Source organism: Rana temporaria, chromosome 4 (genome assembly GCF_905171775.1).
Source record: "Rana temporaria chromosome 4, aRanTem1.1, whole genome shotgun sequence".
Lineage (NCBI taxonomy): Eukaryota > Metazoa > Chordata > Amphibia > Anura > Ranidae > Rana > Rana temporaria.
The window spans coordinates 271,695,783-271,711,896 of record NC_053492.1 but is presented as its reverse complement, the minus strand read 5'-3'; the positions used below and the strand labels follow the sequence as shown (position 1 = coordinate 271,711,896).

At 44.9% G+C, this 16,114-nt stretch overlaps 1 protein-coding gene across 3 annotated transcripts in view; it reads left to right on the top strand.

The window, feature by feature from the left end:
- ZUP1 (zinc finger containing ubiquitin peptidase 1) overlaps positions 1-16,114 on the top strand; it is a 45,276-nt gene that overhangs the window by 3,886 nt on the left and 25,276 nt on the right. For 2 of the 3 annotated variants that reach the window (XM_040350283.1, XM_040350284.1), the window contains exons 2-5: positions 2,745-3,431; positions 6,884-6,994; positions 9,978-10,096; positions 12,343-12,511. In XM_040350283.1, coding sequence (XP_040206217.1) covers positions 2,789-3,431; positions 6,884-6,994; positions 9,978-10,096; positions 12,343-12,511 — 1,042 coding nt within the window. In that variant the 5' untranslated portion in view covers positions 2,745-2,788. The remainder of the gene's footprint in view (positions 1-2,744; positions 3,432-6,883; positions 6,995-9,977; positions 10,097-12,342; positions 12,512-16,114) is intronic. The other variant, XM_040350285.1, reaches the window with a different exon arrangement.

Below are 16,114 nucleotides of genomic sequence, written 5' to 3'. Positions count from 1 at the left end.
GCCAGTTGATGTGGCAGGTGACGTGGCCAGTGGACAATCCACAACTTGTGGCAGGTGACGTGGCCAGGTGACGTGGCAGGTGATGTGGCCAGGTGACGTGGCAGGTGACGTGGCCAGGTGACATGGCAGGTGGACAATCCACAACTTGTGGCAGGTGACGTGGCCAGGTGACATGGCAGGTGACGTGGCAGGTGGCGTGGCCAGTGGACAATCCACAACTTGTGGCAGGTGGCGTGGCCAGGTGACGTGGCAAGTGGACAATCCACAACTTGTGGCAGGTGACGTGGCCAGGTGACATGGCAGGTGACGTGGCAGGTGGCGTGGCCAGTGGACAATCCACAACTTGTGGCAGGTGGCGTGGCAAGTGAACAATTCACAACTTGGCAGGTGACGTGGCCAGTTGATGTGGCAGGTGACGTGGCCAGTGGACAATCCACAACTTGTGGCAGGTGACGTGGAAGGTGATGTGGCCAGGTGACATGGCAGGTGACGTGGCCAGGTGACGTGGCCAGTGGACAATCCACAACTTGTAGCAGGTGACGTGGCCAGGTGACGTGGCAGGTGATGTGGCCAGGTGACGTGGCAGGTGACGTGGCCAGGTGACGTGGCCAGTGGACAATCCACAACTTGTGGCAGGTGACGTGGCCAGTTGACGTGGCAGGTGACGTGGCCAGTGGACAATCCACAACTTGTGGCAGGTGACGTGGCCAGGTGACGTGGCCAGGTGACGTGGCAGGTGACGTGGCCAGGTGACATGGCAAGTGGACAATCCACAACTTGCGGCAGGTGACGTGGCCAGGTGACGTGGCCAGTGGACAATCCACAACTTGTGGCAGGTGGGGTGGCCAGGTGACATGGCAGATGACGTGGCAAGTGGACAATACACAACTTGAGGCAGGTGACGTGGCCAGGTGATGTGGCAGGTGACGTGGCCAGGTGACATGGCCAGTGGACAATCCACAACTTGTGGCAGGTGACGTGGCCAGTTGACGTGGCAGGTGGCGTGGCCAGTGGACAATCCACAACTTGTGGCAGGTGACGTGGCCAGGTGACGTGGCAGGTGACATAGCCAGGTGACATGGCCAGTGGACAAACCACAGCTTGTGGCAGGTGGCGTGGCCAGGTGACGTGGCAAGTGGACAATTCACAACTTGGCAGGTGACGTGGCCAGTTGATGTGGCAGGTGACATGGCCAGTGGACAATCCACAACTTGTGGCAGGTGACGTGGCCAGGTGACGTGGCAGGTGATGTGGCCAGGTGACGTGGCAGGTGACGTGGCCAGGTGACGTGGCAAGTGACACGCTAAATACACGTACACTGCTGCTCTGGTCTCACAAAATAGCTGAAATGGTTAAATAATATTGTTTTTTGAGCTTAGGGAGGGTCTTGTGATGTTTCTTAACCAAATGCTTATAAACGCAAACGCGGTAAATCGCGGTAAAACGGGCGTTTTAAATGCCGGTTTTTGCGTTTGAAAACTTGTGTTTAGATGAGTTTGCATTTGCTTCTCGTGTGCATGGGGCCTAAAGAGGGATGCTCGATTAGTGTAGTATTTAAAACATTTATTGGAATCGGCAGCAGTAATAAAAACAGGTACTCGCAATGTGAAGTATCAGACAGGTATATCAAAAACGAGTTGCAAACTCGTCCAATATCACTTCCGGTGCCCTGCGTTCCCGCACGTGTTCGTTACAGTCACGTAACTTTATCAGGGGATAACTGGAGGCCTTTAGGAAGTGGCTTTATATATCGTTGTGAATTAATACAGGTAATTACTATGGTGGCCTTTTTTTTGTAGCTCTGGTCTCTGGAAGTAGTACTGTGTTACTATATATTACTGCCAGTGGCTATAGCCGCAAGCATTAATCGTTGGATTCAGACAGCCAGGAAAGCTCCTTGCGCCCTCCACTGGCAGGATACAATAGTGCCTCCGGAGGCATTCCCTCATCAACACTGTTTGTGTTGATCGGGGAATCAAGCGAGAAAATTGTATCCTCTATGGCCCGCTTTAGGCAAGTTAATTAAAGTGCATATATCCTCATGAGCTTTATATCTGCAGTGTGAGGTCTAAGGCACTGCTCTGACTACTAATCTCAGGAAATTTGAAGTTGGATTTGGGGATGTCACTTCTGTCATACTCGCTGTTCTCCTTGCTGGAGGCTCTGACATGAGGAAGCAAAAGCCTGCCTCTACCAAGATGGCTGCCTCCATACAAAGACAGTGCAGAACAGGCATTGTAAGTCAGTAAGGAGGGAAAGATCTGCAGGTAGACCATACAGCATTTTATGTACTGCAGCTGAATGTAGAATTCAGCGGCGGTGCGTCCATAGTGGGCGCAGGAGCGCCACCCCCTCTCTCTCCTGCGCCGTCACTCAAGTCTGCATTGCATGAATCTCTATGTATTGTTGCTGGTGCCAGTGCCGCCCACGATTCAGATGGCCGGCCCCCTGGTGAGCGCCGGCCATCTGAATAACAGCAGTTTGTTGGTTTTTGCCACAAACTGGTGGCAATTGATGGGCACATTGGAGACAATTGATGGGCACAGTGGCTGCGTTTGGGCACAGTTGCTGCGTTTGATGGGCACAGTGAGGCTGCAATTGATGTGTGTGTGTGTGTGTGTGTGTGTGTGTGTGTGTGTTTTTTTTTCGTTTGTTTGCGCCTCCCCCAAAAAAAATTGAGCACCAGCCGCCACTGGTGGAATTGATGAATATGTTGGTGTTGATCACTTTTGTTCTTTTAATAGGCAGACTTGATCATAGTTTTGATTTTGGATGTGCCATCTCCAGCATGCTGATTTGTGATATATGTACACAAGAAGTGCCATCTGAAGATGACATGAAGAGGCATTTGCTCTTGGCACACCTAGAACGAGACTGCTGCTGTCCTTTCTGTACCATTACTGGACTGACATATGATGAACTCCGCCATCATATTAATACAGCTCATACAGACGCACTGGAACCGTGGAGTAGTGATGAAGAAGAGTCAGGGAAGACCCAAGTACCAACCTCTACCTCCAGCACCTTGGAAAGTCCACAAACTAATATAAATGACCATGTAAAACAGACAAATTATAAATTAAGATTGCCATTTAAGAAAGAACAGAACAACAACATAAAACCGAACACTTTGATAGAATGTATAGATTTGGAAAAGAGCATACGTGAAATATCGGAGAGTCCACCGTTGGCTTGCAGTGCTGAATCTGTCTACTTACCTCTGTCTTCAGCATGTTCTAAAGTGTGCAGTACTAGGTGCAATAGTGAAGTTAATGTGGAATCCCAAGCCAGTGCGTCTGCACACCACATGGACTATAATATGGATTCTGCTATGGAATGTCCATTTTGCTGTGAAATGAAAACATCGATAGAAGAGCTTGAACACCATGTAAAGGTGGAACACACAGAGCTGTTGGACACGCCTACCAAAGGTAATTATTTAGTTTGTTTACTTTTAGAGGTTTGTCTATTATAAGTTCAGTTTATCAGACACATTTTGGTTTATAGCGACATATTCTCCTGCACATAGCTGTGATAGTCCAAGTAGGAAAATTCTGTAGTCAGAGGATATTGCTTTAGAACCTTCCTGCCCTCCAGGACTTTGCCATAGCTTCCAGCTCAAGGTGGACCTCACCGGGATTCCTGCTGCCTGACGCCTTTCCAAGGTATGTCCTTCTTTATCAGAGCCGATAAAGGACATGCCTACAAAACGTGTCAACCAGCAAGGACCCCGGTGAGGTCATCCATGAGCTGGAAGCTATGGCAAAGCCGGTAGATTGTTGCCACATGTAGTGGCCAGATGAGCACATGCACTACCTATGTTTGAGAAGTTACGTTTTATTTTATATCTTCAATAAAATTGCTGTTGGATAGAGGACTAGGCCAGTGCGCCCAGTGTTTATTTTATTTAATTTTTTTATTATCTATTTGCCACATTTTGGTTTGTGTCCAAACCACTGATGGACAAATCTGTACAAAGATCAGTAAACAAGTACTGTAGTCTGAATTTGGAGCCACACATGGTTTCTACTGGTCACCTGTTTCCTGGTATTTCTAAACAGAATTGCAAACTTTTGGTAAACAGCATTGTGGTTAAAGCGGAGGTTCACCCAAAAACACACCTTTGTACCATCCAAACTAGCATCAGCTACAGTATGCCTTTTTTTTTTGTGCTGTACTTACGGTTTAATCCGTAAGTTTCGTTTCAGACACCCGCGGGGAATGGGCGTTCCTATGAAGAGTGGAACATGATTGACAGCCGGCTATGGCGCGTCACACGTTCCGAAAATAGCCGGAATAGGACTCCGCTCTTCACGGCGCCTGCGCACAGACTAGGAGCTGACTGCGCAGGCGCCGTATATGTCCGCGTCCTATTTCGGCTTTTTTCGGAAGGCATGACGCGCCATAGCTGGACGTCAATCATGTACCCGTCTTCATAGGAACGCCCATTTCCCGGCCGGAGTCTGAAACGAAAGTTACGGATTAATCTGTAAGTACACCGCAAAAAAAAAGGCATACTGTAGCTGACGCTAGTTTGTATGGTAGATAAAGAATTTTTTTTTTTTAGGGTGAACCCCCGCTTTAAGCTTGAAATGAGAAAATTATTGGTTATTCTTATTTTAAAAAGTTACAATACATAATATTATCCTATGGACCATTTTAAAGTGGTTCTAAATTTAAAATGTTTTTTATATTAAGGCTACTTTCACATTGAGGCACTTTACAGGCGCTATAGCACAAAAAATATTGCCTGTAAAGTGTCTCTCCTGTCCTTCCAGTGTGAAAACTTTTCTTTTTTTTTTTTTTTAACGTAACAAACATGTTATGCTTGCCTGCTCCGTGCAAGGGTTTTGCACGGAGCAGCCCTGATCCTCTTCTTCTGGAGTGCCCCAGCGGCGTTCCTGGCCCCTCTTCATCGGGTGCTCCCACGGAGAGAAACTTTCCATGGGGGAACCTGTACGGGCATGCTCCCTTGTCCTGCTGCTACATCCCTTGACACAGACAGCAGGACTCTGCTCCACCCCCTTGCCACTGGATTTGATTGACAGCAGGGGGAGCCAATGGCTCCTGCTGCTATCAATCTATCCAATGAGGACGGAGACAGCGGCTGGAGTCGCTTGGCTTGTGCACGGCGCTGGAACGGATCGGCTCCGGTAAGAAAAAGGAGGGGGGGGCTCTGGGGGTAGCTGGAGCACAGAAGGTTCATTCTATGCATTAAGGTGAAAAACCTGGAGACTTTACAACCCCTTTTAAGCGGAACTCCAGCCTCACCTTCAGTTCGGCACAATTGTACAAGTTTGTCACCGCTGCTTGACTACCGGGCCAATTTCTTACATACATGTATAAATCTGAAAATTTTTATTTATTTATTTTTGCTTTATTTTTGCTAGAAAATTACTTGGAACCCCCAAACATTATATATTTACTGAAATAAAGTCTCTGGGGAATGAAATGGTGGTTGTTGCAATATTTTATGTTACATCAAGCGCAGATTTTCAGGAAAAAAAAACACCTTTTAAATTAATTTTTTTGCACACAGACTCAATTTCTTTATTCATTTTTTTTTGTAAAATATAAAAGATGTCATGCAGAATAAATGGCTACCTAACAAGTCACACATTAAAATTGCGTACGCCCTTAGAATGGTGAAAAACTATGGTACTTTATATTATCCCTTGGAGGACTCTGTAAAGGCCTTTTACAGGTTACCAGCTTAGAGTTAAATAGGTCTCTCCCTCAAAAAAAAAAAAATTTTATCAGCTTTGTTGCTATCACAAGGGATGAACAACATCCCTTGTGACAGGTCCTCATTACTGAGAGATCTGGGGTCTTTTGACTTCTATGGCTCCCTCTGCTGTTACCATTTCACAGGAGGACATGGGCTTGTCGAAGAAACCACAGAGTGCAGCAGTCAGATGCTGATATTTTTTTAGTAATGTTATATAATGCAGGACAGGTGAATATTAATTTCTTGCTTTGTAGGACATTTCAGCCATTTGCATAGTATTTCTAAATGTTTTATTTATTTATTTATGTTCCCAAGTGATCCATGTTGTTCTTTTGAGTGGGGGTAAACCCACTTTTTTAATCTATTTAACATGTTTAAAATGTTATGTCATGCCCCTTTTTTCTGAAGACTTGGACAGCAGCTAGGCGCTAGAGACATGTATTAAAAGCAATTGTAAAGACTGATTTTTATTTTGTTATACTTTCCTGCTCTCTGTAATGGTTTTGCAGAGAGCAGCTCCAACCCTCTTTTTTTTTTTTGTGTCCCCTGCCAGTGGTCTTGGCACGCCCCCTGACACACTCAAACAGGCTCACTTCCGAGCCGCGCTTATGTGAATGGACATTGTCCATTCACCCACACAGAGCGCAGCTCGGTCACGCTCTTTCTTCATTGGTTCACTGGCTGTGATTGACAGCAGCAGCAGTCAGTGAGGAAGGAGAGACCTGGGGGAGCCGCTGCTCTCATGCACATCGCTGGATCGAGGGGGGGCTGCACACAAAAGTATTTTTTTCGTTTGACCTTTACTGCATAGGATGCCTTTAGAACCCCTTTAATTACTGAACTTTTGTGGTTTTCATACATTAGGTTAAAAAAATTATATAATCATCAATGCAATTTATGTTTCCACAATGCTACACAAGTCATGTTAGAGTTAATCAAACTATGTTTCAATGTTGCAAATGGCAAAAACAAATTATTCTTTGGTGTGCAATTAATTTTACATCTATGCATAACTATGTTTAGTGTAGAATGTGTCAACCTACAGTGTATTAAAATGTTGATGTGTTGACTGAAAACTGTCATTTGTTGTAATTGAAGAGCTATATCTATGCACTAAACACACTTGTTAAAATTATACTTTTTTTGTTGTGTCAGAAACTTTCAGGCAGCAGTTTGAATGCCCCATGTGCGCTCTTGTTTGTGCAAATTTTCTAATTCTACAAGAACACGTAAATCTACATTTGGAAGAAAACCTCTCAGCTGAAGGTTGGTTTGTGATGTTTGCTATGTTAACATAAAGCTTTTTGTATGGGAGACCGCAAAGACCCCCTTTATGTGTCTTACCTACATAATAAGTAGGGTTTCCCTGAGTGAGGTCAAGTGCTTGCAACTCTGCAGGTTATGTTCCTTATGTACATTTTTAGTTTAATTTTCACTTGCGTGTTATTGTTTATTATAGAAAGTCCCAAATTTAGACCCCCTTCACACTAGGGCTTTTTTGGGCGCTTTTGGGCTCAAAATAACGCCTGTAAAGCTCCTGAAAAACACCCCCCCATGCAGTCTCAGTGTGAAAGCCCGAGGGCTTTCATACTGAGGTGATGCGCTGAAAGGACATTAAAAAAAAAACTCCTGCAAGCAGCATCTTTGGAGCGGTGTGTACACCTGACCATTGAAATGAATGGGCAGCGCGGCTGAACCGCCGGCAAATCGCTTTTGCGGGTGGTTTTTAACCCTTTTTCGGCCGCTAGCAGGGGTTAAAAGCGCCCCGCTAGCGGCCGAATTCCTCCGCAAAAACGACGGTAAAGAAAAGTAGTAGCGCTTTACTGCCGACGCCGCCCCAGTGTGAAAGGGATTTCAGATTTAGTTTCTTTTAAACATTCAGTTTGTTGTTTCCATTAACATGTCATATTTTACCAGCAGGTGGAAAATAAGTGTGATCCCTGTATAATTTCATCATCAAACTAGGCTGGCCATACATGCTTGGGTTCCTTTTTTGGTTAGCCTGTGGGCTGAATGGGGTAAAAAAATAAAAATCTAGCAGATTCCTCAGTCTACACTAACGGCGCAGATAAACGAATCCTCCTGGGCTATTTTATTTTAACAGCCAAACAGGAACCTCTTGTACGCTTTGAAAGGAAGATTAGAATCTAGATCTATATTCTTTTGAATAGAGAGAGCAGACTGCGCAAAGGACAAAACAATAACAAAGCTGCTGAACACTGAGGGTCAATAAGTCCTTGGTCAGAGTATGTAAAAAAGCAGTGCAGCGCTACTAACAAAATGATGAAAGTCCAAAAAAAAAAATTAATCAAAATGAAGAGAGGATAAGGGTGACTTCTGGAACCTCAATAGGTGATCGGATGAAGACTCCTTATAAAACGGTCAAGTATCCTTAGATAAAAGTACAAGCCGCTCACCTTAGCAGATGGACCTGTGGGTGAGCAGCAGGTCAAATGCGCTGTCCCTCTAATAAGGGGGTATTATAAGATAACGGTGCCTCCTCGGTCAATCCTTTTCTCCAAACCGACTTTCAGTGGCGGATGGTCATCTGGTATACTCTCATGTAGTTGAATGGCATGACAAAGTATAAAGTAGACACATAGTGCTCTCCGTATAGTAACCAAAATGCAATAAGTTTATTTAAAATAAAAGTACTCACAAAAGAGGCACTATATCCTAGTGCGTAGAATATGAGCATATATCGATAAAATACCAAGTAGGTGGCTGTCCTGACATCAAAATTGGAAGCCCCCCGCACGCGTATCGTCCCAAGGTGCAGGACTTCTTCAGCGGATGATCCGCTGAAGAAGTCCTGCACCTTGGGACGATACGCGTGCGGGGGGCTTCCAATTTTGATGTCAGGACAGCCACCTAGTTGGTATTTTATCGATATATGCTCATATTCTACGCACTAGGATATAGTGCCTCTTTTGTGAGTACTTTTATTTTAAATAAACTTATTGCATTTTGGTTACTATACGGAGAGCACTATGTGTCTACTTTATACTTTTTCATGCCATTCAACTACATGAGAGTATACCAGATGACCATCCGCCACTGAAAGTCGGTTTGGAGAAAAGGATCGACCGAGGAGGCACCGTTATCATCTTATAATACCCCCTTATTAGAGGGACAGCGCATTTGACCTGCTGCTCACCCACAGGTCCATCTGCTAAGGTGAGCGGCTTGAACTTTTATCCAAGGATACTTGACTGTTTTATAAGGAGTCTTCATCCGATCACCTATTGAGGTTCCAGAAGTCACCCTTATCCTCTCTTCATTTTGATTAATTTTTTTTTTTGGACTTTCATCATTTTGTTAGTAGCGCTGCACTGCTTTTTTACATACCTAGATCTATATTCTATTGTGATACTATGGTCTGTAATTGCCTGCTCTCACTATGTTCAAAATAAAGAACAAAAACAAAATACCCGAACCATGGCTACATCTGATTTTATGTAGCCACTGTTCAGCCAACAATTTTCTAACTAGCGCCTTTGATCTTTCAGTTGAAGGATGTTGGGCAGGAGGAGGCTGATGGGGCTACCCACTAAGTGAATTTTGGTTTGTTCAGTATGAAGTGGCTGAAGTTTGTTCAGTATGAATGGTGTATGTGGCCAGCCTAAAGCCTCGTACATCCGATCGGATTTTCCGACGGGAATTGTGACAGACTGTTTGCCTAAAATCTGACCGTTTGTATGCTCCATCAGACAATTGTTGTCAGACTTTCTGCTGACAAATGTTGGATGGCAGGCTTATAAATTTTCCCGCGGACAATGGTATGTTGTCCGTATTTTTATAAGGTCAGTACACAGGTCCGTCAGACCAAAGTACAAACGCGCATGCTCCGAATCGATGCTCACCTTAGCAGAAGGTGCCCAAAGGGTGGCGCCCAAGAGCTGAAATTTGACGTAGTACGTCACTACGTTTGTATTTGTTGGCCGACAATTCTTTGGCGTTTGTATGCAAGACAAGTTCCTGGCCAACGCCCTTCGGACAAAATCTGCCATTTTGTCTGCAGCTTTAGTCTTGGTACAAAGATTTCATTTTTTTTTTTTTTGTAGTGTTAATTTTATATTTAGGACGTTGTACAGTATTTATATGCTGCATTAGTTTATTGACTGTGTGGTATATAAGTTGTGCAGCAATAAGCACCACAAGTTTTATCTTTGTAGTCTCATGTCAAGTTACCCAACTGCATACTAGATTCTGCTCTTTCTGTTTTGCTGTATTATCTGTTTTTTCGTAGCTTCTCCTGACAAAGTTTCCAGAGATTCAATGCTGGCCAGACAGCTACAGGATGAAGAAGACAAAAAACGAAGAGCTGAGGAGTCTCAGAGAGAGCAGGAGGAGTTTAAGAAATTGCAGGTAGTGTTTTTTTTAAATTGAATATATATGGTGCTCTGTTCCAAATATGGTAGGGTCTTGTCTGCCTCCGTGAACTGATGATATTGGATGGGAGTAAACACATACAAGTAATTGTAAAAAAGAATTATACATTTAATGTGATGACCAAAACTAAAATGTTTAAGGTGGCTGCCGAGCTGGGGCTAGAGCAATGAGATGTCTACAAATATTGTTTAGTCATGAAATCGATCCCTGTGTTATTGGGAAGCCTCCAGGCCTAGGATGTATGGGGGGGGGGGGGGGGGGCATCTTGACTGCCTAAATGGATTTAAGCCCCATACTTAAAGTGGAGGTTCACCCAAAAACGTAGGGCCAGATTCAGGTACGTTTGCGGCGGTCTAACGTATCCCATTTACGTTGCACCGCCGCAAGTTTTAAGCGCAAGTGCTTGATTCACAAAGCACTTGCCTGTAAACTTGCGGCGGCGTAGCGTAAATGCGTCCGGCGCAAGCCCACCTAATTCAAATGGGGCGTGTATCATTTAAATTAGGCGCGTTCCCGCGCCGAACGTACTGCGCATGCTCCGTTTTGAAATTTCCCGCCATGCTTTGCGCGAAATGACGTTGCACCAACGTAATCTTTTGAACGGCGACGTGCATTACGTCTTTTCCTATTCACGGGCGACTTACGAAAAATTTTTTTTTTTTTAAATTCGACGTGGGAACGACAGCCATACTTTAACATGGGCAGTCTAAATATAAGCCTTGAAATGGCAGCCGTAACTATACGCCGACTAGCGATGAAGTAAGAGAATGTGTCGAACGCGCGTACCTTCGTGGATCGCCGTAAACAGCTAATTGGCATACCCGACGCGGAAAACGACGCAAATTCCTCCCAGCGGGCGCCGAAGTATTATACACACGATCCGAAGGCGTACGAAGCCATACGCCTGTCGGATCGAAGCCTAAAGCCGTCGTATCTTGGTTTGAGGATTCAAACTAAAGATACGACGCGGCAAATTTGAAAATACGCCGGAGTATCAGTAGATACGCCGGCGTATTTCTACTGTGAATCTGGCCCTTAATTTTTAACATTAGATTGAGGCTCATTTTGTGAAGGGGAATCGGGTGTTTTTTTTTAAATCGAAGCAGTACTTACCGTTTTAGAGAGAGATCTTCTCCGCCGCTTCTGGGTATGGGCTGCGGGACTGGGTGTTCCTATTTGATTGACAGGCTTCCGACGGTCGCATACATCGCGTCACGATTTTCCAAAAGTAGCCGAACGTCGGTGCGCAGGCGCCGTATAGAGCTGCACCGACGTTCGGCTTCTTTCAGCTACTCGTGACGCGATGTAGGCGACCGTCGGAAGGCTGTCAATCAAATAGGAACGCCCTGTCCCGAAGACCATACCCGGAAGCGGCAGAGAAGATCTATCTCTAAAACGGTAAGTACTGCTTCGATTTAAAAAAAAAAACACCCGATTCCCGTAGACAAAATGAGCCTCAATCTAATGTTAAAAATTGTTTTTCGGGTGAACTCCCGCTTTAACCATATTACAAATCTTCTACAGATAAGATATCCTTTTTATTTTAACTGTATATTTAACTTTCTTGAAGGTCAACTTTACCACTAATAACTTCCACCAGCTGAAAATATGCTTTAGTTTCCATTAAAAAGCCGATGTAGTTTGTGTGCTTTAACTTCAAAGAACAAATAGAATTGCAAACTCTGCTACTTGGGTTGATTTTACTAAAACCGGAGAGTGCAAAATCAGGTGCAGCTCCGCATGGTAGCCAATCAACTTCTAACTTCAGCTTGTTCAATTAAACTTTGACAAAAAAAAAAACTGGAAGCTGGTTGGTTTCTATGCACAGTTGCACCTGATTTTACACTCTCCAGTTTTAGCCCTGGTTCACATAGGTGTGTTTTGACATGTCAAATTGGTGGCGACGCTGCATTTGCGGTGCCTCACCGATTTTCAAAAAGTTGTTTCTGTACTACTTTTCTCGATTTCGGGGTGCGATTATTTTTTTTGATTGACATCTGTGCAGAAACCCGCACAGATGTCTGTAAAATCTCCACCGAAATCGGGAGTGAAATCAGCTGAACATGCACGACTTCATTCCCACAGCTCAGTGTGAATCAGGGCTTAGTAAATCGACCCCCAATCTTTTTAAAAACTCCAATGGAGTAATAAAATCTTCTCTTGTTTTTTGTAGAGGTTTACCCTTTTTAGTATCTGTAATGCATTGCCTTATGTTTATGCAGAGCCAGTTTGGGCTAGACAACTCTGGTGGCTATCGACAACAATCTGTGCAGAACCTAGAAAGGGCTGTTGCAAGGGGACGCTTACAGCCTATGGAATTTCACCTACAGAAAGCTCAGATGATGGAATCTATAGCTACTGGTTTAGACGATGGAAAAACAAGTACATCAGGTTAGAGCTTTTACTTTCATTATTATTTTCTTTTTCCCTAGAAAAAAAGGGGATTTTTATAACCGCTTACCTGTAAAATCCTTTTCTTGGAGTACATCATGGGACACAGAGCAGCATAGCAATTACTATGTGGGTTATAGAGTCTACCTTCAGGTGATGGACACTGGCACTCTCAGACAGGAAGTCCCCTCCCTATATAACCCCCTCCCATACCGGGAGTACCTCAGTTTTGTAGCAAGCAATACAAATCCCAATGTCCCCAACAAGAGGGACGGGAGCTCTGTGTCCTGTGATGTACTCCAAGAAAAGGATTTTACAGGTAAGCTGTTATAAAAAAAATCCCCTTTTCTTTATCGTACATCACGGGACACAGAGCAGCATAGCAATTACTATGTGGGATGTCCTAAAGCAGTGCCAAATAAGGGGAGGGAGACGTCAAAGCAAAAATGAGGTGCCACCAGACGCAAGGATCTATACCGCAGCCTGCAGTACTGCACGCCCAAAGGTTAAATCCGTGCGCCTCCTAGTATCCCACTGGTACAATTTTGTAAATGTGTGAACTGACGACCAAGTCGCCGCCTTACAGACTTGAGCCATGGAGACCTGATGATGCGCCGCCCAAAAGGCACCCACCGCTCTAGTGGAGTGAGCCTTAACCGAAACTGGAAGAACCTTCCCCCTTAAGCCATAGGCTTGAGAGATTAACTGCCGCATCCACCTTGAAATAGTAGATTTCAACGCTGCCTGACCCCTCTTGGGTCCATCTGGCAGAATGAACAATATATCAGTCTTCCGATTCTGGGCAGTAGCCCTAAGATAGACCTTAACCGCCCTTACTACATCCAAGGAATGTAACAACTTTTCTTTCGCAGAACTGGGATCTGGAAAAAAAGAAGGGAGAACCAGATCCTGGTTCAAATGAAAGCTTGATACCACCTTTGGGAGAAAAGATGGATGAGGCCGCAAAACAACCCTGTCTTTATGAAGGACCAAATATGGTTCCTTACATGAAAGGGCTGCCAACTCTGCTACCCTTCTGGCGGATGAGATGGCAACCAAAAATACCAGCTTCCTGGTCAGTAAGATTGAAAGAATCTGGGCCAAGGGTTCAAAGGGCTGCTTCTGTACACCAGGTTCAGGTCCCAGGGACACAAGGGAGCCTTGACAGATGGATTAACCCGTAATACTCCCTGTAAAAAAGACTTGACCAGAGAATGGGTAGCTAAGGGTCTCTGAAATAGGATAGATAAAGCCGAGACTTGCCCCTTGATGGTGCTCACGGCTAGTTTCATGTCTACACCCTGTTGTAGGAATTCCAGAATCTTCCCAATGACATATTTACGAGGATGCTATCCTTTGGCCTCACATCAGGCCATGTACGCCTTCCACACCCTATAATAGATCAGCCTGGATACTGGCTTTCTGGCATTAATTAGAGTGGAGACTACAGAGCTCGATGGCTCTCTCCTTTTTAGGATATGGGACTCAACAGCCAGACCGTCAAATTTAGCGACTGTAAGAAAGGGTGGAATATTGGACCTTGTGTGAGCAAGTCTGGACGAAGAGACAAGAAAAAACACAATCACCGAAGTGAACGATAGTCGGACTTTGAGGCAAGACGGAAGTATGTCCAAAATATATTATTTATTACAAAAATAGAAAAACTATATATTTTACAGCACAGATAGAAATTCAATAAAAAAACATATAAATAATTGATTGATTATGAACAAATCCTTTGAAGTCGACTACGCGTTTCGCCGTTGGGCTTCCTCCAGACGAGAGAAGGATTTTTTGCAGTATACAAATATTGTTTTCACAATCTGAAACAATATGTATCAAGTTAGTACAGCATAGAAATTTTTTTAATGGTTTTGCAAACAGCGACAACAAGGTTTAAAAACACCCATATATATATGTACAGCACAGTTACATCACCTAATACATCATGGTGGACGTGTCCATCCAAACTATTTCAGGCATTCCCTGGGTAGATGCCAGAAAAAATCGATTTCATTTACTATCGATTGTATCAGAATGGCTGATGATCATCTTTTGGGTATAAATAATAAATTGTATAGACTACGCTTATGTGGGAGCATTTTATTTTTTCTTGTCTCTACCATATACGGATGTGGCTCATGTGAGTGCTTTTTTCCCTAGCGTATCTTGTCCTTCTCTTCCTTCCTTTTACTCATTCTTCTTGTTTTTTCTCCCCTCTATTTTATCCCTCCCTCCTTCCCCCCCCTTTTTCCCCTTTCTCTTTTTCTTCTTTCATTTTTTTCCTCCCTTTTTTGTGCTCTTAGTTGTCTTTCCCTTTCCCATCCTCCCCTCCTTTTATTTTTGAATCAAGTCTGGTCGGAGCGGGAGGGTCCAGGGATCCCCCACCACCATCCTTACAATCAGAATGTACCATGACCTTCCGGGGCCACACTGGGGCCACCAGAATTACTGGCTTGCCCTCTACCCTGATCCTGCGAAGGAGCCGGGGTAATGGCTGCAACGGAGGAAAGGCATAAATTGGAGAGAACTGATCCCACGGGCACACCAGCGCATCCGTTTTGCAAGCCAACAGGTCCCTTGTCCGGGACACAAAATTGTTTAGCTTTGTGTTGAACCTGGATGCCATGAGGTCCACATCTGGTGATCCCCACCTTCGGTATATGGCCTGGAAGACCTCGGGGTGGAGAGACCATTCTCCTGGAGATAGCTGCTGGTGACTGAGGAAGTCTGCTTGCCAATTTTCTATCCCGGGGATAAATATCACCGATATGCATGGGACATGATCTTCTGCCCAAGCCAGAATCTGATCTACTTCCCTTTGGGCTGCCCGACTTCTGGTGCCACCCTGGTGATTTTTATACGCCACCGCCGTGGCATTGTCGGACTGTATCCTGACTGGGGAACCCCGTAACTTGGCTGTCCGTGCTCTCAGGGCTAACCGTGCTGCCCGAATCTCTAGTAGATTGATGGGTAGAGATCTCTCCGGCTCTGACCACCTTCCCTGCAGGGATAATTCCCCCAGGACTGCTCCCCAGCCCACCAGGCTGGCATTCGTAGTCCCTATCCTCCAAGAGACTGGACTGAAGGATCTGCCTTTTAGCAGATTCTGGGGTGTTAACCACCAACAGACTCTGTCGAACAAATGGAGACAGAGCCATGGGGAAATCTAATGCCTGAGCCTTTTTGTTCCAGGCTGACAGGATGGCATTTTGCAATTTCCTTGAGTAGAATTGGGCATACAGCACGGCCTCGAATGAGGCCACTAGCTTTCCCAACAACCGCATGCAGAGGCGAATGGATGGTTCTTTTTTGCCCAGAACTGACTGAATTACTTCTCTTATGGAAGCGATCTTTGCCTGCGGCAAGAAAATCTTTTGGTGGTCTGTATCCAGGAGCATTCCCAGATATTCTAGCCTCCTTGTTGGTTGCAAGGCTGACATGTCCCTGTTTATGATCCAACCCAGAGATTCCAGATACCCTACCGAAGTGAGTACCGCTCGATTCAGGCTGATGGCCGAATGATCTATTAACAGAAGATCATCCAAATATGCCATTATTGAAATTCCCTGGGCCCTTAAGTTGGCCAGCAGGGGCCCCAAG